This window comes from Xiphophorus maculatus, chromosome 8 (genome assembly GCF_002775205.1).
Source record: "Xiphophorus maculatus strain JP 163 A chromosome 8, X_maculatus-5.0-male, whole genome shotgun sequence".
NCBI classification, from domain to species: Eukaryota; Metazoa; Chordata; class Actinopteri; order Cyprinodontiformes; family Poeciliidae; genus Xiphophorus; species Xiphophorus maculatus.
Genome location: NC_036450.1, coordinates 721948 through 747965, shown reverse-complemented (window position 1 = coordinate 747965; position 26018 = coordinate 721948). Strand labels below are relative to the sequence as shown.

The 26018-nt window shown below is 49.1% G+C and overlaps 4 protein-coding genes and 1 long non-coding RNA gene across 6 annotated transcripts; 2 read left to right on the top strand and 3 right to left on the bottom strand.

Annotated features, from left to right (window-relative positions):
• Positions 1–231: 231 nt before the first annotated feature.
• wdr36 (WD repeat domain 36) lies at positions 232–11565 on the bottom strand. Of its 2 annotated transcripts, none has more exons than XM_014474288.2 (22): positions 7648–7794; positions 7278–7305; positions 7096–7196; positions 6897–7014; positions 6680–6812; positions 6550–6604; positions 6230–6362; positions 5768–5943; positions 5578–5698; positions 5446–5511; positions 5267–5356; positions 3103–3245; positions 2902–3019; positions 2669–2834; positions 2487–2595; positions 2313–2392; positions 2130–2237; positions 1817–2048; positions 1627–1746; positions 1460–1541; positions 1102–1289; positions 232–1015 (listed from the first exon to the last, which is right to left on the bottom strand). In XM_014474288.2, exons 1-22 carry the CDS (start codon positions 7792–7794, stop codon positions 866–868), a joined length of 2664 nt encoding a protein of 887 aa, XP_014329774.2. In that variant the 3' UTR covers positions 232–865. The 2 variants fall into 2 exon arrangements, with proteins under 2 accessions (XP_014329774.2, XP_023194318.1); XM_023338550.1 differs by lacking the exon at positions 7648–7794 and adding an exon at positions 10732–11565 and having other exon boundaries at positions 866–1015.
• An 84-nt stretch (positions 11566–11649) lies between these two features.
• On the bottom strand, positions 11650–14489 carry slc25a46 (solute carrier family 25 member 46). The gene is made up of 8 exons (XM_023338551.1): positions 14139–14489; positions 13898–13940; positions 13605–13662; positions 13470–13547; positions 13298–13398; positions 13167–13223; positions 12729–12786; positions 11650–12597 (listed from the first exon to the last, which is right to left on the bottom strand). The coding sequence occupies exons 1-8, from the start codon at positions 14389–14391 to the stop codon at positions 12001–12003; spliced, it is 1245 nt and encodes a 414-aa protein (XP_023194319.1). The 5' UTR covers positions 14392–14489; the 3' UTR covers positions 11650–12000.
• A 73-nt stretch (positions 14490–14562) lies between these two features.
• Positions 14563–16219, top strand: LOC111609529. The gene is made up of 2 exons (XR_002753168.1): positions 14563–14652; positions 14796–16219. It is a non-coding gene; the product is annotated as an uncharacterized LOC111609529 (long non-coding RNA).
• slc31a1 (solute carrier family 31 member 1) lies at positions 15822–25539 on the bottom strand. Its single transcript, XM_005813445.3, has 6 exons — positions 25395–25539; positions 21873–21912; positions 20780–20907; positions 20635–20707; positions 20390–20558; positions 15822–16853 (listed from the first exon to the last, which is right to left on the bottom strand). Exons 3-6 carry the CDS (start codon positions 20900–20902, stop codon positions 16652–16654), a joined length of 567 nt encoding a protein of 188 aa, XP_005813502.1. The 5' UTR covers positions 20903–20907; positions 21873–21912; positions 25395–25539; the 3' UTR covers positions 15822–16651.
• LOC111609550 (uncharacterized protein DDB_G0271670-like) lies at positions 23126–24674 on the top strand (the record flags this gene model as incomplete). The annotated part of the gene is made up of 2 exons (XM_023338670.1): positions 23126–24122; positions 24273–24674. Coding segments are annotated over 2 exons (1020 nt in total), but the record flags the coding sequence as incomplete, so codon positions are not given.
• Positions 25540–26018: the final 479 nt, after the last annotated feature.

The following is a 26018-nucleotide window of genomic DNA, read 5'->3' as shown; positions in this document are numbered from 1 at the left end:
ATAGATTTTCTATTTATTAATATTGATCTGTTATTCCACACAACGGATCCATGTGGGGTAAAATTGTGGGTAAATATCATTTTCCAAAAATGTAAAACTTGTTTATGAAACTTAGACAGTGAAATATTAATTTTGGTTAATTCAAAATCACATTTAACCAAGAAATCCAGGCCACCTTGTTAAATATAGATTTATGGATATGAAACCACATTGAGTTGGAATCAGACAAAAAACTCTTCAGCCAATTTATTGTAAATGAACCAATCAGAGCCTCAACATCTCTAGAAACATTTACATATTTTCAGATATTTACGGCTCAGATGAAGTTATTATTTCTATCTCATCTGGTAAAACTCCAGTGATAAACTAAATACCAGGAGCCAATAAACTCCTGCTGTTCATGGAAGCTGAACGTTTTGTGCTGAAGCGATTTTCATTATTTTAAAATTGCAACCAGATGTTTTTCTAGACATTAATTCTCTTTTCATGGAGGAATCCTGTTATACAGATAAAAACCAGCTTTAATCACTAGGAGGTGATGTGCATTGACCCAGAAGAAATAAATAAACAATAAATTGATCATAAAATTGATCCCTAAACCATAAACCAGACAAGAATGGAATCAGTTTCTGTTTCACTTCCTGCCAGGCAGGAAGCTGCTGATTACAGAAGATCAACAGATGGAACCGATGATGATGATGATGATGATGGTCTGGATCTCCTGTCTCCGTTTCACAATATCGTTTATATCAGCGCGGCGCTCTGACCTCTGCACATGACTTTCATCAGCCCAGATCAATCGATCACAGAGCAACAGAACCAGGAAACACTTTATTCAGGTACAAACTGTGTGTGTGTGTGTGTGTTACAGCAGTGCGCTCTTTGTGTACGACAGCAAACACAGTGATTGGTTGAACGATGCTTGAAGCTCCGCCCACCCAGACTCCAGTCTGGAGGAGAGGCGGAGCAACGTCTCCATAGCAACAGCATCCTGAGACAATGTGCGCAGATGGAGCTGAAAACAAAAACAAAGCTGCCGGTAAACAGGAATCTGGGGCTCTTTCACAATAAAAGTCCGAAGCTGTGCTTCGACTGGCTCACCTTCAGGAAGAGAGCCAGGTAAGCGTGAGCCAGGTCGAAGTCCCGCCCACTGGCCAGCATGCTGTCAATCATCTGGATGAAGGCAAGCAGGAGGTTGTTGGCTCCGCCCCCTTCTGACGTCAGACAGGTGAGCTCCACGGAAACGCCTGCCGGCCCACAATCCTTCAGGAGCCTCAGAGGCCCATCGACTAGGAGCATTAAAGAACAGGAAGTTCACCACAGATTATCAAAATAAAAGCAGAGTCTAACTGAAATTTTTTAATATTTTTAGTTTTAGTTACTAACATCTCAAATTTAATACAAATAGACCAAATAGTTAGAATGGTGCTTTTATTTTAAAGGGTAAAGATGGACTCACATGATCCGGACTCCAGAGCCGACTCCAAAGCCACTGCGAACTCTGACCTCTGAGCCAGCGAACCCCATGGCAGCAGCTTGGACTGACAGGAAACACGGCCATATTTAGACACCCTGGGTCATGTGACAGAAACAGGCTGGGGAGGGGCTGGCCTCCAATTGACTTACCTGTGAGTCCTCCTTGGTTGTCGAGGGCAACGTGAACTGAGGTGTCAGACCAGGAAGTGTAGGCAGAAAGAAGGGGACGGTGGGCGGAGCAGCAGGGGGCGCCAGCGGTCTGTTCCTCCTCTGTAAGCAGCAGCAACAGGTGAGGGAGGGGTCAGCTGATCTCACCTGCAGCAGCCGCCACCCAGCTCACCTTAATGGCGTCCAAGTGCAGCAGACTTTTCCACCGAGACTCAGGCATCAGCGACAGCGTCACAAGCTCCGCCCCCAGCTGCTCAGCTGATCGGAACGCATCATCAGGCTCCTCTGAGGTCACTTCCTGTTCCATCAGGGCGGCAGCGGCGCTGGGCAGCGTCTCCTCCTCTGGTTGGTAGTCAGCTGGGAGGGGGCGGAGCCCCACCGGCCCACACAGGCTCCTATTGGTCCTGGAGAAAAAGAGCTGGACTGTAATTGGCTGAAACAAAACCCAACCAGACCCAACCTGCTGCTCTGTGATTGGTCCACACCAGAGGTAAACGCCCAGACTGTCCACATGTGCTGTCGCCAGGAAGTCTCCGGTTGGCGACATGGAAACGCCAACCGGCGCCATGGCAACCAGGAAGCAGTCGACCAGACTGAGGAGAGAGAAAGACCATCAATTAACGAGAGGGCGGGGCTTCCTGCTTCTAGTCGATGATGTCACAGCTCACCTGCCAGAGGGGAGGTCCCAGGTCCTGATGGTGCAGTCCATCGCCGTGGTAACCAGCCAGCGGCCATCTGGGCTGAAGGTCTTAGGAGGAAACCAAGATGGAGGACAAGAGAAGACAGCAAGTCAGACCGGGTCAGAACCAACCAGAACCAATCGGTGATCAGCAGCCGCCCACCATGTCAGTGATGTTGCCATGGTGACCAGCAAACTTCCTGACGACGCGTCTGGTTTCGATGTCCACCACCGCCAGCGTGAAGTCGTCCATCGCTATGGCGACCATCCCACTGGAGACACAGGGGGGCGGGTCAGAGAGCGGGCGCAGACGGGCGCACTGAGCATGCTCAGTTCCTGTCTCACCTGTCTCTGTGAAGCCTCAGGCTCGCCGGCGCGGCGCTCAGCTTCAGAACCACTTCCTGTTTTCTCGTCTTAAAGCGCCAGAACTTCAGCAGCCAATCAGAGCCGCAGCTGACAGTCAGCTGGTTCAGCGTATCCGTGGCGACGCCTCGCACCACGCCGCTGTGCGCTGCAGGACAGGGGGCGGGGTTAAAGGGACGGACATTTGGCCGACCAATCAGACGAATCAGGCTCACCTTTCTCCCCGTCACCATAGCAACCACGGTGGAGACCGGACTGCAGGTTGTAGACGTCCACACGTCCACAGGACGAGCCAATCACAGCGAAGTTCCCACAGGAAGTGATGTCAACAGCCTGGGAAGACAGGAAGTCATTTTGTAAACCAACAGGGGCGGTGCATAAACACAACGTAGCGGGTATCAATGTCACGCCGTTACCGTGGCAACAGCATTCTTCCTAACACCAGGAGGCTTCAGGTGGTGAGCTCCCATGGTGCACCTGTGGTAGTTCCAGGTGGAGGCGGCGAGGCGGCCGCGGTGGAGTGCCACGACGCCGTCCCAGTCCGACTGGCGAGCAACGGCTGGAGGGAGAGGGGCGGGTGAGAGAGAGGGAGGATAAGTGTAACTATGGTAACTAACCTCCTTCTAAAATAAAAAAAAAAAACAGGGCGGAGCCAAAAGGACCGCCAGAGTTGATGATGAAGGGGGCGGAGTTATCAGGAGGATGGAAGCCACGTTTCCATTCATCCACATTGTCGACATTTTGTTTTTTTATCGAAACAGCAACCAGTGAAAAATCTGGCGACTATTTCTGTGCTGCTGCAGCCCGACAGCCAGCCGCCATTAGCGTATGCTATTAGCCACCATTAACCGCCATTAGCCACCATTAGCCACCCTTAACCGCCATTAGCCACCATTTACCGCCTTTAACCGCCATTAGCCAACCATTAGCCACCCTTAGCCACCGTTAACCGCCATTAGCCACCGTTAGCCACCCTTAGCCACCGTTAACCGCCATTAGCCACCATTAGCCACCCTTAACCGCCATTAGCCACCGTTAACCGCCATTAGCCACCATTTACCGCCTTTAACCGCCATTAGCCAACCATTAGCCACCCTTAGCCACCGTTAACCGCCATTAGCCACCGTTAGCCACCCTTAGCCACCGTTAACCGCCATTAGCCACCATTAGCCACCGTTAACCGCCATTAGCCACCACTAGCTGCCACTAGGGCGGTTGTAAACGAATATTTTAGCAATCGAGTAATCTAGCGATTATTCTTACAATTAATTGGGTAATTGGATAAAAAAAGATAAAACATTTTTTAAATCTAACATAACAGCAGTGTTACTATCAGATATTAATACCAGTCCAATTTTTCACATTTGAGCTTCCCTAAGTTACTTTTCTTTAATCTAGAAAATTAACTTGTAACAATAATAGCTCACTTTCTAAGTTAACCCGAAGACAAATTATACAGAAATCTATATTCAGTGTAATAATAAAGAGGCAGGCTATTATAAAAAAATGTCTATACTCCAGGTTTTGGTTTCTGTATTCATCTTCAGTCAGTTTACTAGATGAACTCTGACCTTGCCCAAACATTTATAGCTTTGTGTTCATGTTAACGACGGGATTTGACTCCTGCATTCGTCACTCAGAAACATCTACCAGGTATGAAACAACACCATGCGCTTCGCCACCCATTAGTGGCGACCGGGATGATATGAAATTTATTTTCCGGTATTTTGATGAAAGCTACGCATCTAAAGCACAGCAGCCTGCAGCGTTCAGTCTATCCGCTGACCTGCATAAATAATCCTGCAGCTCTTCCTGCCGTTCGCTCTGAACCAGCAGCTCCGGAGGAGAAAAGCTGCCGTACTCCAGGCATGGCGCCAGTCATTTTAAGGATGCTTATTGGTTTCCCGAAAATCGGCAAAAACCCGGACATTATCATGAATCAGTGAAATCCTCACGGGCCGAACTTGAAAATTGGACGTTATGCTGCGAACACTTAGCTTTCATCAACAACTCAGGAGGAAGTGAGGGCTCAATTAAAGTCCCGGCCGGAACACGGTGCACTAAATAATAAAATATAATATAAAGAGGCTTTGAGGCAGATCAATTTTCCCGGAGGAATTTTAATAATCGAGGTACAGTGACGCAGTTGGTAGAGCTGTTGCCTTGCAGCAAGATGGTCCTGGGTTCGATTCCCGGCCCTGGGTCTTTCTGCATGTTCTCCCTGTGCATGGTGGGTTCTCTCCGGTTCTCCGGCTTCCTCCAACAGTCCAAAACATGACTGTTAGGTAAATTGGTCTCTCTAAATTCTCCCTAGGTGTGTGTGTGTGGTTGTTTGTCCTGTCTGTCTCTGTGTTGCCCTGCGACAGACTGGCGACCTGTCCAGGTGACCCCGCCTCTCGCCCAGAACGTAGCTGGAGAGGCAGCAGCTCCTCCTGACCCCACTAGAGACAAGGTGTTAGAAAATAGATGGATGGGTGAACTCGAATCACTCGAGGAATCGTTTCAGCCCTAGTTTCCACTAGCTACCATTAGAAGCTATTAGCCACTATTAGCCACCATTCGTTTCTAGGTAAAACCCACCTGTGGCTAGCGCTGTGATAGCAGGAAGTCGCAGCTCTTCGTAGGCCAACCCTTTTTTCTTCTTCTTCTCTTTCTTCTTGCTGATGGATCCTGAACAGAAAAGTATTTTGCTGTAGAACCAGCGGACTGTAACCATGGCAACCAGGAGAACCAGGAGCGGCTCCTGGCGCTGGACTGACCGTGACCCATGTTCTTGTTGAAACGCTCATGGACGGTGGAGAAGGACTGCAGGGAGCCGTCCTGACCTGCAGGGGGCAGCAGAGGCTCTGGTGAGACTAGGAACCCGACTGGGAACCCGCTGGTTCTCTTACCTGCGCTCAAGATGTTCTTCCCATTGTTGCCATGGTGACGGATGGTGGTGGGCGGGGCGCTGTGGCCCTGCCGGCACCTGAGCAGTCTGGCCCCGCCCCCCTCCTGGTCAAATATCCAGACCTGATGAAGACAAAGGTTAAAGGTCACAGTATCCAAAACAGAGCGACTGGTCGTTTCAGGTCGCTTTACCTTTATAGCGTTGTCAGCTCCATTGGTGACCAGCAGCGGCTCTCCATGAAGGAAAGTTGCCGCGGCAACAGCGGTTCGGTGGGCGTGTCTCTGCTGGGCGACCAGCTGCTGACGCGCCAAGTCCCACAATGCAATGTGTCCCTGTGGACTGCCGGACGCCATGATGGGAGGCCCGTCTGGGGGAGAGCAGAACACCTGGAACCGATAATGCTAACAGACCCGCTAGCAGGTGCTAATGGACGTGCTAGCAGACCCACTAATGCTAAAAGACCCTCTAACGGATGCTAACAGACGCTAACCGACCCGCTAACAGACACTAAATGTTTCTCCTAATGGAGGCTAACGGACTTGCTAACCGACCAGCTAACAGATGCTAGCGTTAGCAGGTCCGTGTCTGTTAGCAAACAGACCCGCTAACAGATACTAACGGACCAGCTACTGGACCTGCTCAGGTGAGCCTACCTGTCCTGAAAGCCAGCGTGCTGATTGGTCCCCAGTCCTGCGTGAAGCTCATCAGCGTCTCATCCAGGCGAATGTTGTGGATGATGATGCGTCCGGTTGCCGTGCCGACACCCACCACGTCCACTGCTGGACTCTGGGGAGGAAGCAAGATGGTTGCCAGTGTTACCTCTCTAGAAAACTTTATTAGCTAGAAACGAGACCAGCACTAAGCTTCGTGTTAGCCACTGTGAAACAGTAACAGATTACATTCAGTAGAACCAAAACCAAGCCCCGCCCCCACAGACCACCGACCAATCAGGATCAAGCAGCCGACCTCTGACCTGCTGCAGGACGGTGACCGCCGCCGACCAGCCGGGAAACGTGAACAGCAGCTTACTGAGGAGGAAAAGGAGGCCGGTGAGCATCGCCATGGCAACACAGTATGTGGCAGCAGCAGAACAGTGCCCCCACCTGGTCCTGATGTTCCACAGCTGCAGCGCCCCCTGGCGGCTGCCCAGCAGCACCTTGTTCAGGTACGTGCTCGGGTGCATCATGGCCGACACGTCGAAGGTCCCGGGGTCAAAGTTCAGCCGCAGGTAGATGTCTGAGGGTTACAAAGCAGACCAAGATGGAAGCCATGATGGAAACTAGCTCAGGTGGGGCCTGAAGCCCCGCCCCCTCTGCTCACCTCCTCCCTGAACGTCCCACACTATGACATCACCACCGCTGTCGGCGGAGACCAGATGGTCGCCCAGCGGCAGCAGCAGCCGCACTTCCTGTTTGTGTCCATGGTAACGCATCACCACCTGGGCGGAGATTCAAAAAGAACTTTATGAAGAGCCAGAAAGCGAACGCAGCGGGCGGCGGCGAACAGGAAGTTCTCCTGCCTCTTTATTCCTGGCGAAGGCACAGACAGTCGTTCCGCTGGCGGCGAACACCAGCATCCGATCTGCCACCAGGCACGTGATGTCATCGGGCAGGCTGTTACCTAGGCGACCACAGTGTTACACCACGGCCAATCAGAGGGAATCGATCTGCCGCATCATCAGCGTAAAGTTCCAATACTCACTGACAGAAACGATCCCCAGGCGGCTCACCTGCAGGAAACCAGGACAGGTGAGCTGTGACATCATCACTATCCATCTGACCAGCATCCAACCAACCACCAACATCCAACCAGCATCCAACCATAACTCAACCAATCAGGTAGATGGGTGAGCTGTGATATCATCGCTAGCCATCTGACGAACATCCAACCAGTTCCCAATCATCCACAACTCAGCCAGCCGTCCATCCATTCATCCAGCCATCATCCAACCGTTCAACCCCCATCTATCCTCCCACGGTGACGTCACCCCTCTCCTCTGATTGGTTGCTAATAGTTACGGATCACCATCAGACTAAACTCCAATAATCAGCATCCATCACTTTTTTCTTACGTTAAACGTGTGGAAGCTTTTGCCCACTGACGTCACCACGTAGAATTCCCGGTGTTTCTGGTGGTACCGGAGCGCGTGCGGCACGTGGTTGGAGTAGAGACCTAGAACCCGGAACCCGGAGAACAGGGCGCTTCCGGTGCGCGGCATGTTCTCAGTTCCACTAATAAACAATAAACAAACAAACAGAACCGAGAAGAACCGAGAGCGGAGCGCGAACCCAGCTCACACATGGAGGAGCGCCGAGGAATTCTGTCCGACTGGAAACACAGCAGGACATAACATTGGTTCCGCCCTGAGGGGGAAAACCTTCGGTGGGACACGTTTCCGTCCCTGTGATGATAAAAATTGCGTCACAGTGATGAATAAAATCAGTTAATTATGACTATAAACAATGAGAGGCAGCGTTACTGCTATGAATAACTAGCTAAACAGCTGTTAGCCTCAAAGCTGGTGTAGAGACAGGAGGTCTCACTCTGACTGGGACCCATTGAAACTTTTTCTTTGATCCAGTTTTCCTCCAGTAAGAGCAGCGACACTGTTATCCTCCACTGGTCTCATTTCTACAGTTTCATTTTGTTTTGAGCTTTAATTTTTAAAAGCAGCGGTATTTCAGAGTAATATTTCTCAAGTAAAAGTAAAACATATGTTGGTAGAAGTACCAAAATAAAAGTTGCTCAAGTGAATGTAAGTGAGTAAATGCAATAGTTATTCCCCGCCTCTGGCCTGCTGGAGGACAAACCGACCACTTTCTCCTACTACTTTCCAGTTTTTTTAAATTTGCTTGTAGTGGTGATTGTTTGCCAAACCAAACATCCAATAAAAGTTCCACCAGCCACTACTGAGGCTCTGGGGTCCAGTTTTTGTACGCAGGCAAAAGAAGGTTCAATGTCCAAACTTGTTGATTGTTCTGGATGATTTATTTTCCTATTTCAGCAAACAATTACAGAGTTCAAACTTTCCTTTGTCCTCATGCTGCCTCTCTTGCTCTGGGAAAACCCACAGGCCTGCTGGTCCTTTACCAGGCTGCTGCACTTCTAGAAAGTGGACTGACCCACATTACTTCCTGTCTTACTTAGAGAAAATAAATCAGAAAAATAATTAAACAAAAGATAAATAGAATCAACAATTATTAAACTGAAAATAAACTCTGTAAATAATACAAAAAATATAAATTTAAGAATTAACTAACAAAATTCTAATGGATAAAGAACTAAAGAATGAAGAGCTCCAACATTTGCTCTTATTTTAACTTTGTTATTTTCTCTCTAGAGAAGCAGCAGTTCAGGTCTCTCCCAGCCACCAGGGGGCGGCAGCAGATCATATGAGCAGGGTTCCGTGACCCAAGTATTCATAGACCGAACCTCACCAAGCTGAACTACAGCGAACATGTAGAAGTGAAGCAGAGGGAGGAAATATAAATGACACAAATGTGAAAATGAAGCCCAGAGAGACATGAATTGAAAAGTGTCAATTAACTTAGGAATCATATGATGATGTCATAACAAAAACATATTAGCCGTAATGCAAAAGTGACCAGCAGGGGGAGATCTTTTTAAAAGTTATGTACAAGGTGCACCGGAAGACAGACTGAACAGTACGCAATATTTTATCAACAATTTTCTTAAAAACATGGCTTCAGGTCCAATACTCGGTTCTGGGAAGAAAAGGGAACATGTGAGGGGAGGACAATTTCAATTATTCCAAAAAATAAAAACAAAACATGCAATGCAAAAGAAAACAAATTAGTAAATCAAAACAAAAGAAAGCAAACACATGAGTAATTTCAATAATACATAACAAATACAAAACTTTAAAAGAAAAACACTCCAAGCATTTTAACAACAGGCCCAGAGGAGTCCTGCCCCGTCCACCTGCCGGTCACCACACAAACACAAGACTGTACATATGTAGAGCTAACAGACCACTAGTCTTCAACTTTAGGTTTATTCCATGGTTAAATAAATATATATTGTTAATAAAGTAGAATAATAATAGATTCTGTAGCATGCACAGAGCATTACAAAAACTAAGAGCTGAGAACCGGTTCTGTACCAGGACTCATTTTAAAGAGCCGTTCAGAAGAATCGGATCGTTCCTGAATGTTGCATCACTATATTGCAGACTTTGGTCACAGTAAGCAAAGGTCAGCAGGTCAGGGTTTTAAAGATCAGTGATCAACCAGAAAACTGCAATCGGTGCACCGCAGATCGATTTACTGTAATCAATGTAAAACAGATTAAATACATTTAGTAGTTATTAAACTACTTGAACATTCAGAATATGTTTATTGAACAGAACATTCCTAAGGAAGAAACCTGGACAATGTTCTCTATTCATATTCTATGTACTGTGTTTATTTATTCTTCATATCTTTTTAACTCTCAATTCTCTTTCAATTTTTATCAACTGAATCTTTCTTTGTATTTATCAGCTTTATTTCCACCAAGCTCAGACAGTCCGGGTCATTGTTTCCCCTCTGACAGCCAAACATGACCTTTCCTGTAGCAGTAGGACATTTCCTCCCGCCGCTGCTAGCTGGAGGCTAATGCTGCGCGTCTGCTTTACATTCAACGTCTATGTGGAGATACAAACGGTTCGAAATGTGCCGCGCCTGACGCCCTGACGGCCCAACACGGCCCGGACGGCCCAACACGGCCCGGACGGCCCGGACGGCCCAACACGGCCCAACACGGCCCGGACGGCCCAACACGGCCCAACACGGCCCGGCACGGCCCAACACGGCCCGGACGGCCCAACACGGCCCGGACAGCACGGACGGCCCAACACGGCCCGGACAGCACGGACGCGCCTCCACGTAGCTTCTGAATGCTGTGAGTTTCCAGTCAGGAAATCCGGCCTAAAGCGTCGTTAACAGCCGCGGTGGATGGAGGAGAACTCAGCCTGTTTGGATGTCTCACCACCTGGAGCTGCTTTCAAAGATCTGGAGAAGAGTCAATCTGATTTTCTGTAAAAATGTTCTGATGCTTTAAAATTAACAACCACATTTTGACAGCTCCCTGCTTCTAGTTCAGCCCAGTAAGCCCAGTAAGCCCAGTAAGCCCACACCAACCCATCGGTTTTTACCCGAAGCGCAGGGTCAGTACTGTCCGGTTATCCGTGGTCATCCGTTGTGACTAGTGAAGAAGTTCGTCCTTCCTGTAACACCTCAGGCACCAGATCAGACCCAGACCCAGATCCAGGTTCTGGTGGACCGTAGAGCCGCTGCCAGCAAGGCTGAATAATTCTGGTTCTGTTTTTAAAACCCTGCTAGCCTGCTAGCCTGCTATCACCTCTCTGTCGCGCTCTCCTTTCTCGTTCCTGTTCGTTGTCCGCCATCGTGAGAAATCAATGATGCTTATCGATTATTGGCGGCGATTAGTCGGACATCTTCTCCGCTCCGACACAAACTGTCTCAGAGCGCCGCGTGCGAGTTAAAGGGGGGCGACGGCTGGCAGCGGAAACACGTAATTATTAATGACGTCATGGCTCGGATTGGAATCGGTACGTTTAGTGCTGCAGTTCGGTTCTGGTCTTGAAATAAAATCCCGGGTCCTCATTGTCCGAGACGAGAACCACAGAAAAAACTGCATTTTTTTTTGGCCCTTATTTGCAAATTCCATGACTTTCCAGGTTTTCCATGACCAGTACGAATCCTGTATGAAAGATACCTTTAGTTCCCTGATGACCCAGGCCTGACCTCTGACCCTCAGGTAGCATAAAGCCATCCCTGCCATGTCTGACCCTGAACCGCCACCCCGCGGCGGCTCTCTGGGCTCCTGACAACAAAATGAAGGAAACACCTGGAGGTTCATCCAGCTGCTGATTGGTCGCTTGTCTCTGGGTAGAATAGACTATCTGGGGTCTCCTGATTGGTTGATCAGTCTCCTGACGGCTCCTCCCCCATTAAGTCATACCCAGTTTAATAAGCAATCTGACTGGGTAATTACCCAGAATGCTTTACTGTAAATGTATGGAAGAAGAAGAAGAAGTTTGTTTCACAGATTAACACCTGACGACAATTTATTTATTTTAAATTGTTCAGGAGGAAAATTCTGTATATTTATCAACGAATCACAAATAATTTAATTTGAATTACATTTTCACAGACGACGTTTAATTTTTTACACTTTTATACACAGAATCTGCTGGGCGGATCGCTTGTTTACATCCGGTTTGTTTTCCAGCAGCCAATAGGAAGACAGAATCGAAGTCAACAAATGGTTTCCATGGTGATCAGAGGAGAGGATGTGGAAATAATGTAATCAGTAACACGATCAACCTCCAGCGTTCAGATTATCAGCCAATTACCAGCCAGCCAAAGTCCTGTGGTCATGGCGTCTCCATGGCGACGCCTCAGCAGGCCTTGGCGTCCAGCAGCACGATCCTGAGCAGCGTCCTGGCGGCGGCCAGCAGCGCGCCGTGCAGAGAGTACTGCGCCAGCAGTGCGCCGAAGCCGCGGTAGAAGCCGGCGGCGCCTTCCTTCCTCCGGATGGCGTGCAGGCAGTCCGCCAGGCCGTCATACTGCGTGTTGACCGGCAGCACCAGCGGGCTGCCGCCGCTCCCCGCCACCTCTGCCCCGTCCGTGGCGTCGATGATGGTGCGCGTCCCCTGCAGGCCGAGGCGGTGCAACGCCGTCTCCAGAGGGAACAGCAGCACGTCCGCCGCCAGAGATCCCGCCCACGCCGCCGCCAGCTCCGGGAAGTAGGCGTCCAGCGGGTCGGACGGGACCGGGCGCCGCTTCCCGCCGCGCTGGTGCAGCCACAGCACCGCCCGCTGGACGGAGGCCGCCACCGCGTAGCGCAGGATGGCGTGGGCGGCCACAGGAAGCAGCAGGTAGCTGAGAGGAAGCAGGCGGCGGCTGTGAGGGGCGCCGACACCCAGCAGCCGCGTCAGACCCTCACGGACGCAGTCCAGCAGGCCGGACGACGACTCATCCCGGACGATCTCACTCTGGGGACAGAGGTGAGGATGGGGTCAGAGGTCAGAGGACCTGAACAACCCGTTACATCTTAGCCACCCGCTGCTACAGGAAGTGAAGCGTTGGTCTCCTGGGTGACGGTTGGGGTCAGGTAAGGACTCACCTGGACGGTCTCGATGAGGCTAGCGCAGTAGAACGGTAGCGCCACCACAGCGGTTAGCCTGCAGGACACAGACAGGCTAGCTCAGTGAAACAGGTGAAAACTTTCTCTACCAAAGAGTTCTGAAGCAGGCTGGACCCGGGGAGCGGGCCGGGTCAGAACCGGTACCAGATCGAAACGGAACGCTGACAGTGAAAGACGAGCTTCTGCGTCTTCAGTCAGAGGCTCCGTCTAATTGGCTGTAGCACAGACTGCTACAGGACTTTGTCTCGAGTTTCAGTGGAGATCAGTTTCCCTCTGACAGAGACGACCAATCAGGTGCTGCGAGCGATTTCATTGGCTGCTGGAGTTCAGTGTTCAGAGTTAATGACTGGAACCAGTTTGGTACTCCAGTCTGGCCCGGCAGAACCTCCCGACCCGGCCCGACCCGGCAGTACCGACCCTTTCAGCAGCAGATGTCCGGCCAGCTGCTTCCAGCTCCAGCTGTGAGGAAGCTCCCTGCAGGAACAGAGCAGCAGAATCAGAACCAGAACCTCAGAAGAACCTGAGCAGCGCTTGGGCTGGGTGGTTACCGTGGTAACGGCGTGAACTCGCTGATGACGCCCTCGGCGCCCAGGGCGATGCCGTGGACGATGAAGGTGCTGCCCATGCCCTTCCACAGAGCCTTCGGCCCCTGCAGACAGAGCAGGCCTCTGATTGGTCACATGGTCCCTGAGCCACCAATCAGGAAGCAGATCAGCTCACCTGGGCCTTGGTGATGGCGTACATGACGCCGACAGCGCTGAACGGGCTCAGGTGGTAGCAGCGGCCGTGGTAGTTGACCTGAGACAGACAGCCAATCAGAGCTAAGCACAGACACCATGTGACCTGAAGTCATACCTGGCACTGGCGCCGGAACACGATGCAGGGATGGGCCAAGACGTTCTCCGTGAACAGACTGCCGACAGACACAGAGACACCGGGTCAGTGGGTCCAGCTGTCGGCTCCTCAGATCTGGTTCTGGTTCTGCTCCAGAACCAGATCTAAGGGGTCCGGTTAAATAAAGACTGAATGTTCTGATGGACCTACGGAACCATCAGAACCAGAACCTGTGGGCCACCGCAGCTGGTCTATGGACAGGACTCTCACTCTGGACTAAAAACAGCGACCAATGGAAGAAGATGAACTCTGACCTGACCAGTCCGATCCCGAACCCAGCGAACCGGTTCAGCTGTTCTGAAACACACAGAGGAGACCCGAAATGACATCATCGCGATGACATCACAGCTCTCACCGTTTATAAGCAGAGCCTATCGGAACCTTCGGTCCAGCTGAAGCGCGGTTACCATGGCAACCTGACCTCTGGTTTACCGTAGCTCACTACGTTCATGCCATGATGCGTTCACGGACCCTCCAGCCAGAACACCGACCTACCTGGAGGAACGCCCGCGCCATGCGGAGCCTCCCAGCGGGACCCCGGCTCGGCCTCCTCGTACAGCGGCGTCCGCTCCCCGGGGTGGAGGTTCCGGCTGCCCGGGATGTCCGGCGGGCTGGTGACCCACTGGTGCTGCTGCAGCTCCCCGGAGACCCCGCTGGCGGGCCCGGAGCTCCGGGCCGGGTATCCGGCTCCGTACTGGTCGCTCCGGAACCCGTACCCGTCGAAGCTGTCCGGCCTTCTGGAGGCCATGAGGAACAAGGACCGAGAGAGAACCGCGGATCAGAGCGCAGAGGCGGGCATGGACCGGGACCGAGAGCCGGGGGGGAGGCTGGACTCGAACCGAAGGAGAACCTGAACGACCTGATGGACCGAACCGAGCTGACCCGCTGCAAAACACTCCTACCACCGGAAACACTCGGTACCGTTGCACTTCCGGCAGCTGGAGGACCGAGGGCTCGGTGCTGCCCCCTGCTGTCCGGCAGAGGGATTTAACCCGAGGAACCGAGCGAGGTATTCTGACTATCTGTGCTACCCATCAATCCGTCCTACCTTGTGGTAATGCGCATGCGCACATCGATGCTACATCACATACTGCCTTCAGTAGATCTGGATGCTTATAATTAATATCTGATAATTATCATGTTTATACCCAGATTCTCCTCAGGCTGACATGAAGGTCCACAGCTGGTTCCGATGGTCCAGCCAGAACCTCCAATCTGGTTAACTGGACCTTCCATGAAGTACCAGAACACAGCAGAGCAGAACTGGAAGGAAAATGCTTCCTGGCTTTCAGCATTAATATTCATCCCGTCCGAGTCAGAAGAACCAGAACCTCATTTAGCTGACATAAAACCCAACAGACTGAATGTTGGACCAGATCATCGTGGTTCTGTTGGTTCTGTCTGAACTTTCTCTTTTAAACCCAACCTGATTTTTAAGCAACAGAGAAAAGAACTAGAACGGTTCAGAGGAACCGCTCCGACCTCCTGCTGACCCAGATCATTTCCCTCAGAGCCGATACCGATTCAGAACCATTCAAACCGTCCAACCGGTTCTGGATCCGGTCCTGTTCTCCTCTGCTGAGCGGGTCGGGTCTCGCTGAGGACTTGCGGTTTGAACCAAAATCTGCCTGCGTGAAATGCGACTTACAAAAACCCGTTTTCTGATCATCTTTTTCTCACTAAAACGAATAAAAGAGTAAATATCTTCCAGAACTTGATCTTCTTCCAACCGTCTCTCCTGGGAGTCGACCTGAATTTAAGTTTAAATAAATAAAGAATACTTTATTAATCCCAAAGGGAAATTGAATGTTGTAACTCATTCATTTAGATTCTTCAGCTGTTGGATCTCCTGTAGCAGTCTGTGCTGCAGTGACCCTGAAGAAGCCTCTGACTGAAGACGCTCTGATGAAGAGGACGGTCAGGGTCGGCCATAATTTTCTTGATTCTATGAAGAATCCCTCTTTGCATTATTATCTCCGTCACAACCAGAACAGAACCAGAACAGAACCAGAACAAAAACAGCCTTCCTTATCAGGCTGTTGAGCCTTAAACAAGCAGGAAAACAAGATGGCGGCTCTGGTAGAAATCCCGACTCTATAAAAGTTCCGACCTGTTCTGATCCGTTCTGACCCATTCTGCCGGTTCCGACCCGATGCGGTTCTGAACAGACGGACTCTGTTTCTTTATTGAGTTTATTGGTTCCAGCTTCGCAGACGTTTAAATTCAAACAGTAAAAGTTTCCTTCACAACATTGAACATCACACAGACGACCTTTAACCTCTGCACTTCATCAACTGGCGTAGGGGGCGCTGTTGAGGCCAAACAGGTCAACTTCTGATCAGTAAACTTTGATCGATGAAAACTAATCAATAACATCAAACACAGAGGTGAACATGACCTTTGACCTCACATTTAGTGTTTTAATGTGCTTTCCCTCCATCTTTGCCCCCCTGCCCCCCTCCTTCAGGTAAAGCAGCCAATCAGAGGCTCCCTGAGCAGGACTGAGGCCTCACTAACATCCCTGCAATCTCATTGGTCCACATTTAGCTCCGCCCACCTCAGTAATAAAAACAGCAGCTCAATAATTGATCCTTACTTGGCTAAAACTACAACACTGAGGCCTGTCCGTCTCCATGGCGACAGGCAGCATGGAGGCCGTCAGGTAAGGCAGTGGGCGGCGGCTTTAAGGCCGATGGCGTCGCCAGAAAAATCATCAAAAGATTATCTTTAAAATAAGATTCACTGTAAAAATTTACTTGATATTTATCTGAAAAATGTAAACAGGAAGTAAAAAGAGAATAAATGTGACTGGGTGGAGCTAATCTATCTGTCTGGTGATTGGTTGGTGGCTCTGCTAATCACCTGCTAGCTACGGTTGCCATGGCACTAAAACAAACATCAGGTGATCCTCAGGTAATTTGCGCTCTGATTGGCTAAGAAGACTTAATCTCTAACCTACAGTATGATGGGATGTCACCATGGTGTTACTGCGGTAACGGTGAAGCTAGCTAGTGGCAGTGCTCCGTGATGTCCACCACCACCGCCTTCTGCCAGCTGAACAGGAAGTAGCCCATGCCGGCGCCGGCCGCCACGGCGATGCACAGGTAGGCGTTGTAGGTCATGAAGACGAGCATCAGGACGTAGCTCACCACCACCTGGACGATGTGCAGCACCGTCTGCAGGAAGTGGGCGTGGCTTAGCATCCGCTGCCTGGGGGGAGGAGAGCGGTTAGCTAGGAGCAGGACAGAACAGGAAGCTGCTGCAGCAGGGGGTGGAGCTTCATGCTGACCTCATATTACTCTGGAAGAAGCTCCGCCTCCTAACACATTGGTTGGGTCTTTAAAGGTCTAACTGAATGACATTATCCTGTACATTTTATTTCTGCGTTATTGCATCTAAACCGTGTCAGTGCTGCCCTCTGGTGGCCACACGGCCTGCTGGCTGGAACAGCAGGCGTTGCCATGGCGATCGTTGATCTCAGCCACGTGAAGGGGGAGGGGCTAATGGCCACCATGGCTGCTCAGGAGGCAGCTGTCCATTGAGAGCAGGTGTTGTGCTGCACTACTAGCTTTCTAACAGAACCGGAGCAGAACCTCGTCCTCCATCACCTTCTGAACTGACTCGGCGAAGCGGAGCTGGGCTTGGTGGATGCTGAGGATCCAACAGGAAACCCGGCTGGACACACTTTATATCTCCAATCATTCTAGAAATACATTATCCAACCGTTTCATTTCTGATCATCACTAGTTTACCTGGATTTTCCTTTTTCAAGCAATACTAGATGCAGATTGTATTTGCATTTTAATATGAAACTACTTAAAGACATTTTCTTTTGCCAAAGCTTTAGTAGCTTTTGGCAACTGGAAACCAAATAATCAGTCTTGAAGTGATCGGTGGGAGGTTGGAAAGGCTCAGATAAGAGTTTTTGTCAATAATATACAAGTTATTCTACAGCTAAAATTAAAAATGTGGTTCAGAATTTAGAGAGAAATGAGATTAAAGAGTTAGAAGATAATTTATTAACAGACGTTAATAATGATCAGCTTAAACTAAAGAAAGATCAGTGAAGTTGTTTTTTACATGAAAGGGCTAAAGGGGCTTTAGTGGGTCAGTTAAGGATCTGGACCGTCTTTCTTTCTTCATTGGGAGAGGAGTGTCAGCCGGCCAAAGCAGATGATTTGCCTCCGACGTCCAGACGGAGCGCTGGCTGCTGATCCCGGCATCAGGGAGGAGCATGGCCTTTTCTAGTCACCTCTTTAAGACCTGCAACAGGAGCTCTTTGGTCTTCCTCAGCGTTTAACCGCTGAAGGTCGGCAAATTCTGGATGCTGGAGTTTCAGTGGAAGAACCGACTGACCGCTGGTTTCTGGTCAGAGTCCAGGTTCAGATGGTTTACCTGCAGATCTTTACAAACATTTTTGGAGGCTGTTGGGAGAGGACTGGTGGGAGGGGCTTCAGGACATTAACGGGAATCTCACCATCATCCTGTAGACAAGCTGTTCTTTCCCTACTTCCAGAAACAGGAGACTTGAGCTGGAGGCCTTTGTGTTTATCACAAGTTGTTTTCTAAAGTGTTTTCCAACGACAACATTCTTGAATTTCATAGAGATCAATCATATTGTGTACCTGAAAGATCTATCAAGGATAATCTTTTTCTTTTAAGAGAATTGACTGACATTTTGAAATGATATGAAATTGATGTTGGTATTATTTCTTTAGATCAGGAAAAAGCCTTTGACAGTGTTGATGATTGATGAACTTGTCCTGTCCAGGTTCAGAGACGTTGGACAAGCTGTCCCACATCTGGACAGTTGTTCTCTATTGCAGTTGAACCTTTTGCACAAACTACGCTCCACCCTTACTGGCCTTGTTTTCCACTTAATAATCCAGGTTTAATAGTCTTTGCTTATGTTAATGATATAAATATTTTTATTAAAAACCAGTTATGGGTCTTCAACATTGTTTGGAGCTTTATGAAAAAGCTTCTTCAGTTAAAGTAAACTGGGGAAATGTTGTGCCAGTTTAAAAGATGATGACCTCCCAGTTTTACCAGGTAATATTCATTGGGTTGATCAGGGTTTAACATTCCTGGGAGGGAGGACAAGGACTTCTGGACATGGTGCTTCGGATCACAGCTTTCAGGCTTCAAACACTGCAGAAACTGTTATATGGTGTTGGACTGCCATGGTTGCGTACGGCGCTAAGGAAAGCAGGACGAATGGGATGCGATAAACATCTGTTGTTGCTGAGACAAGGTTCTTTGGATCTGACTGGTCTTGCCCCTTTCTACCAATCTGTGCTAAATGCTCCCCTCTGAGAGAGAGACTGATTCAACACCTGGAATGTGGGTTTTTGAAGAGCCTCTGGTTGAAAACGGTTTCTTCTTGTCACAGCTCCTCTCATCTCATCAAGATCCAGGATGAGGGAAGCAGGCTGTGTGAAGCTGGATGGTCTGATGAAGCCGTCTGTGGCCAGTCTAACGGAGACGCTACACATACCATCCCACAGACTTGAGTTAAGGCTGAAAGAGGAAAGTTGTGCCTCTCTGCCAGACTCCATCAGCGCGTTTGCTGTTAACAGTCCTCAGTCTGACCAATGGGATGATGAGTATGAGGATGTTTCCTTCCTGATTGTCTCTCCTGCAGTGGATCAGTGGCAGGATGAGCCAGAATTGTTGCTGTCGCTCCAAGATTCACCTTTAGGTTGTTTTGAAGGGGAAGAACATTTTGTATAATGTCTGTGTGAAGGTGCTGAATTGACGCTCTCTGGCAGAAGGGAGGGTATTGACTCCAGCTCTACCTGAGAGGCTGTTGGTGGTCCCAGTACAAACCCCCCAGTGAGAAACTTGTGGGCGACCTCCAGTGGAGGATTGTGGGTAGGGTTATGTGGGGCCATGGCTACAGACAGGTATCTGGCACACCTTCATCCTGTTGTTATTGTTCTCAGGATGAAACATTGTCTCATTTATTTATTGAATGTTCAAGATTGAATCCTCTTTTTTTACCCTATAGGTCATTTGCTTGGTGAAGAGTTTTCTAACTGTATTTTATTTATGCTCCATGTTATTGTGCAAGAAAGAAGTTATTCACATTATTTTAAATCTGATTTCTGGGACTGTAAAACTGGCAACATGGTCATGGAGGAGAAACAAAAGGAACGGTGATAAACAGATGGTTGTTTTGTTTCAGAGGCTGGTAAATTCGTCTGGAGTTTGACTTTTTTAAGTTGATCAAGAATATTGACGTCTTTGTGAGCAAGTGGAGAATCAATGATGTTTTCTGTTCGTTGGATGAGGCAACTTCAGTTTTTCTTTCTGATTTTGCATTAATGTTTGTTTTTGTGGTCTGACACCAGGAGTGTGAAATGAAGACAATTTTAAACTCAAACTCTCTCTCTGTCTCTCTCTCTCTGTCTCTCTCTGTCTCTCTCTCTCTCTCTCTCTGTCTCTCTCTCTGTCTCTCTCTCTCTCTCTCTGTCTCTCTCTCTCTCTCTGTCTCTCTCTCTCTCTCTCTCTGTCTCTCTCTCTCTCTGTCTCTCTCTCTCTCTCTGTCTCTCTCTATCTGTCTCTCTCTCTCTCTCTCTGTCTCTCTCTCTCTGTGTGTCTCTCTCTCTCTGTCTCTCTCTGTGTCTCTCTCTCTCTCTGTCTCTCTCTCTGTGTGTGTCTCTCTCTCTTTGTCTCTCTCTCTCTGTCTCTCTCTCTGTGTGTCTATCTCTCTCTCTGTCTCTCTCTCTGTGTGTCTCTCTCACCCCACCGTCTTGTGCGTCTCCATCAGCATGGTGCCGTCGGCTCCAGGTAGAGGCATGGAGTTGTAGCGGACGTTCACCTGGCTGCGGCGCAGCAGGATCTCCCTGCCGATCTTCAGGCCCTCGTAGAGAACGGCCAATAGGAACACTCCGACGCAGGCCCCGAACATCTCTGATTGGACGACAGGAGGGGGCGGGGTTAGTGGCAGGACAGACAGGAAGTGGTGTTGGGTGGAAAGGATACCTGCCTCCAGGTGAGTTGATGACCAGCTGGGCGAACAGCAGCTCCACGTTCTGGTAGCCGAAGTAGAAGGTCATCGCCTAGGCAACCAGAAGAATACATGTGACCCCAGCGGTGACCCCAGCGGTGACCCCAGCGGTGACCTGACTCACCATGCTGTGGCCGGCGTGGCCGCCGTCGCCCCCGCTGTGGTCGTGTACGGTGGTGGTGCTGATGCTGGGATGGACGTGGTCTGTTGCCATGGCGCTGTGGTTCATGTGATCCATGTGAGCCATGGTTGCTAGGAAACAGACATCATCAGTTCACTGCAGCGCCCCCCACGACCAGAGCGCGGTACTGCGGCCGGTTCTCATGGACCTGACCGGACCGGCCCGGTTTGGTGTGCCGGCCGGTCGTCAAGGCGACAGGACCAGCAGCACCTGACTGCAGGTGAACTCACCTGTGCAGCTCTCTCTCTCTCCTGCTGCACAAACGCTCGCTCGTCCAGACCGGCTCACACCGGCCGCTGACGACATCGCAGCCCGCAGGCGTAACTATGGCAACGGCCTGACGTCAGGGCCAGACGTCTTTCTGTAATCTGATTGGTCGTCGGGCCCCGAGGCCACAGCAGACAGAACCGACCAATCAGAGCCCATCGATTAGTGCTAACGATGTTAGCGTTAGCAGGAAGGTCAGTGGTTGCCGGCGGCAACGCTCACTGCCTGCTTCCTGTCTGAGTTTTACCTCCACAGAGCAGCAGGTTCTGCTGCCTGGACCAGAACCAGAAGCAGAACTGCTTTATTCACAATCTGCTTCAAAGATCTTCTCTATAGACAGACCTCTCGGCCTTCAGCAGAAAAAGCCCAACATTCTGACTAAGCCCGGTTCTGGAGAATCCTTCTGGATTTGACAACAACCAGCTGACCAGACGGGTCAGAACCAGTGAGCTTCTGAACAGAACCGGCAGGAACAGAGACACGGACCAGAACCCAGGAAAAATCCGGTTCTGTTGGTCCATCTGAATCTAAAACTAACGACATTCCAGGCAGTAATATGGGGAAAAAACAGAACCATCCAGAACCGTCCAGAACCAACTGGAACTGGAAAATACAAGCTAATTTCCAGAATGACTGCTGGAGAACTGGATCCCAAATGAATCACAAAACCGAGCTTCCTGGGACAGAACCAGAACCGATCCAGTTTTAGTCCGAATCCAATCCAACAGCACCACAAAGCATTATCGGTGATGAAGTTCCTGAGCCTTACCTGGAGCGGAGAGAGGCGGGCGACCGAGGCACTGAAGACACTGGAGGAGAGAGAGAGGGGCGAGATTTAAGTCAGCACATATAAACAGCTTCAGCCAATCAGAGGCCAGCATGATCCTCTGGCAGCCAATCAGCTGCAGTGGGCGGAACCCCGACCCGTTTATGGTTTTATGGGCCACAGTGGATCGCTGTTAATCATAATGAACACACCAGAACCAGAACCAGTTTTTAAATAAAAACAAAGATCCTGTGTTTGTGTGATGCTCCACTCTGACCCAGTATTGAGCAGAGCAGCGTGACAGCTGCAGCCAGAAAAACATTTCAGATTTGGTTCATAAACATGAACAGAATGAAGAATTACAGTAAGGGATCAAACCGGGTCGGACCGGGTCACAGTGTTCCTGTGGATGGGCACAATAATCAATAAACCAATTAATCACATAACAAATTAAAACGTCTTCAGTCTGCTGTTTTGGTCTCAACTAGCTGTTATTCTGAAGGATCATTTTGTTTCATAATTCATTTTTTGTTGTTTTGCTTATTAATTTTGGACATTTAAAATGTCTTCCAGTCCCAGAGTTAAATGTTAGTCACAATTTAAAGTTTATTGATCTGCAAGCCATTAGTATTATATCAGTTTAAAATGTTTCCTAAACAACAATATTATCGCGATAACTTCAGGGTCAGTTTATCATCCAGCACGGTCTGTTACCATGACAACCATGAGAGGTGGAGGCTGGCTCTGGTTCTGGTGGGTCCATCACTCAGAACCGTCACGTCCTCACTGCTCTGGGGTCAAAGTTCATGTACTGAACGTGTTGAACTTTCTTATAGCGGCGCTATCTGCAGCCATAAAGGCCTAATGATAAACCAGGAGCCTCTGACCAACATGGCCGACCGGCTCTGACCTCACACTCACCCTCATGTTGCTTCATGTTCAGGAATATGCAAGAGTGGAGAAACGGGTTGTTGCTAGGCAACCAGACAGAGTTGTTGCTAGGCCCAAGGTTCAGTACTTGGACTCAGGTTATCACAGTGATCAGTTGCCATGACAACGCAGCTCTACATTACGATGCCACCAGGTGACCTTTGACCTCATCTAATCACTGAACTAAACGAGACAAAACTTTCTGAACAGAAACTGAAGTTACTAAAGAGGAACAATCTAGAGCTAGAGATCTAGTTATAGATCTAGAGTCAGCTTCAGTTCTTCCAGCTGGAGACTAGAGATCAGGCTGACCTCTGACCTGACCCTTGGGTTCCACGCTGGTTCTTCTCCCTGCTGCAGAACATTTCCAGAACCAGAGACTAAAGTCTCGGATCAGAGAACCTCATCCAGGCTTTGATTCCTGCAGCAGCGTCTTCACAGGTCTGATTGACAACCCAACGGTCCAGAACGCTGCTGCTGGAGTTCTGACTAGAACCAGGAGGATAGAGACACTGCCTGGTTCTACACCATCTAGTTCTACACCATCTAGTTCTACATCATGTAGTTCTACACCATCTAGTTCTACATCATCTAGTTTTACACCATCTAGTTCTACAACACCCGGTTCTATACCATGTGGTTCTACATTATCTAGTTCTACACCACCCGGTTCTACACCATCTAGTTCTACATCATGTAGTTCTACACCATCTAGTTCTACATCATCTAGTTTTACACCATCTAGTTCTACAACACCCGGTTCTATACCATGTGGTTCTACATTATCTAGTTCTACACCACCCGGTTCTACACCATCTAGTTCTACATCATATAGTTCTACACCATCTAGTTCTACACCATCTAGTTCTACATCATCTAGTTTTACACCATCTAGTTCTACAACACCCGGTTCTACACCATGTGGTTCTACATTATCTAGTTCTACACCACCCGGTTCTACACCATCTAGTTCTACATCATATAGTTCTACACCATCTAGTTCTACAACACCCGGTTCTACACCATCCGGTTCTACATTATCTAGTTCTACACCATCTAATTCTACATCATATAGTTCTACACCATCTAGTTCTACACAATCTAGTTCTACACCATCCGGTTCTACATTATCTAGTTCTACACCATCTAGTTCTACATCATCTAGTTCTACACCATGTAGTTCTACATTATCTAGTTCTACGCCATGTAGTTCTACATCATCTAGTTCTACACCCTCTAGTTCTACACCACCCGGTTCTACACCATGTGGTTCTACATTATCTAGTTCTACACCATCTAGTTCTACATCATCTAGTTCTACACCATGTAGTTCTACATTATCTAGTTCTACGCCATGTAGTTCTACATCATCTAGTTCTACACCCTCTAGTTCTACACCACCCGGTTCTACACCATGTGGTTCTACATTATCTAGTTCTACACCATCTAGTTCTACATCATCTAGTTCTACACCACCCGGTTTAACCTGCTGCTAGTTCTTGAATCACTGAACTGATTCCAGATCTGCTGCTGGATCAACCTGCTGGTCTCTCAGGTCTCCCGGAACCAGACCCAGACCCAGAACCAGAACCAGAACCAGTAAACTGCTGCTGCAGATCAGATCAACAGAGTGTGCTTTGATCATCAGTCCCGGTTTCCAGCAGTCGGATCAGAACCAGCAGGGCTCCAGAACCTCCCATTGTTTCAGAGGAACCAGGTGGAGTCTGGACTTCCCGGCGCCGACGGCCCAGAACAACAAACAGCCAGAGACCCGGTCCAACATCAGAGCGGCTCGGCCCGGTTCACATGTACCGCAGCAGAACCAGGAGGTTCTGATCCGTCACAGACTGGGTCAAAGTTCTGGATTCCTGAAGAGCTGAAGAGAAAATACAGCAAAGTACCAGAATACTACAATACTGGAGTACTGTAGTACTAATACTGTAATACTATTCCTATAATACTCCACAAAACTACTGTAGTACAGCACAGTAAGTATAATATACTATAGTAACTATAGTACTGTACTATAGTACTGACTAGAACTCCAGGGTTCTACCAGTGAAACTGGGTCACTGTGTTTGTTCTTCATCCTCCTGATAACTGACCCATCATCATCATCATCATCATCATCATCATCATCATCCTCTCTGAGTTCACATCCAGCCTCTGGTTCTGGTTCTGGTTCTGGTTCTCCTGCAGAGGTTCTGGTTAATACCCAGTCTGCTCTGGTTCTGGTGGGGTTTGTGGTCCATCACAGAGTAAATTGGACCGAACCGTGACAGACTGATGCGGGTCAGTCGGGTCCTCTCCGAGGCGAACCCGCCTCAGAACCATCAGAGGCCCGAGCAGGAAACCAATTAAAGAGCTAGCAGGTGGATTTTATGCAGCCGAACCGACCTTTTGGACCTGTCCGGTTCTGATGATGCAAAAACTTCCCATCTGTCTTATCGGTACCGGAACCAGAACTGTGAGAAAGTTAGAGTTTCATCTGCGGAGTCTGGTTCTGCTGCCTCGGGTCAGATCAGCATGAAGCAGCAGAGGTCACCGGCACACGACCCGAACCAGAACCAGAACCAGAACCAACGGCGAACTCACCTGGAACTGATCCCCGAACTCCTGCTGGGTCTGCTCCCGGGTTCCGAACCGCAAACACGAACCAAAACACGAAACCACCAAAAACAGAGACCGAGGTTTTTCCTAAACTTCAGAGCGGAGCCGCTTCCGTCCCCTGCGTCATGACGTCACAAGAGGCACAGAACATATTTTACCCAATTAGAAAGTGATTTCCACGGAAAGGGGCGGGACTACTTTTAGCCACGTCAACGTCCTTTTCTTTAATGAGGTCACGTGACTTTCTACGTGCATGTGCGAGCGCGTGGCAAGAGAAGCTGCGCTAAATAAAAATCAAAAGTTTGATTTTTGCTGTTTTCAAGAGTCACATAATGAGCAAATGATGCGTCTTTTGGGAAACTGAGTGTGGAAATGATTTCTGGTTTGGTCCTGGTTCAGAAAGGTCAGCAGGGGTCACTATTTTAAAAAAAACAACTTTAATGCTTCTGCTCTGCACTCAGAAAGTGACCCTAATGGCCACTAATAATAATATATAATATTCATCCTGAATGGCAACAACAATATTGTCCTTATTGTCAATGTATATGGATAGAAAATGATTTTTTAGAATCTATCTTTCTACACTGGTTATAAAAATGCTTTTAATGG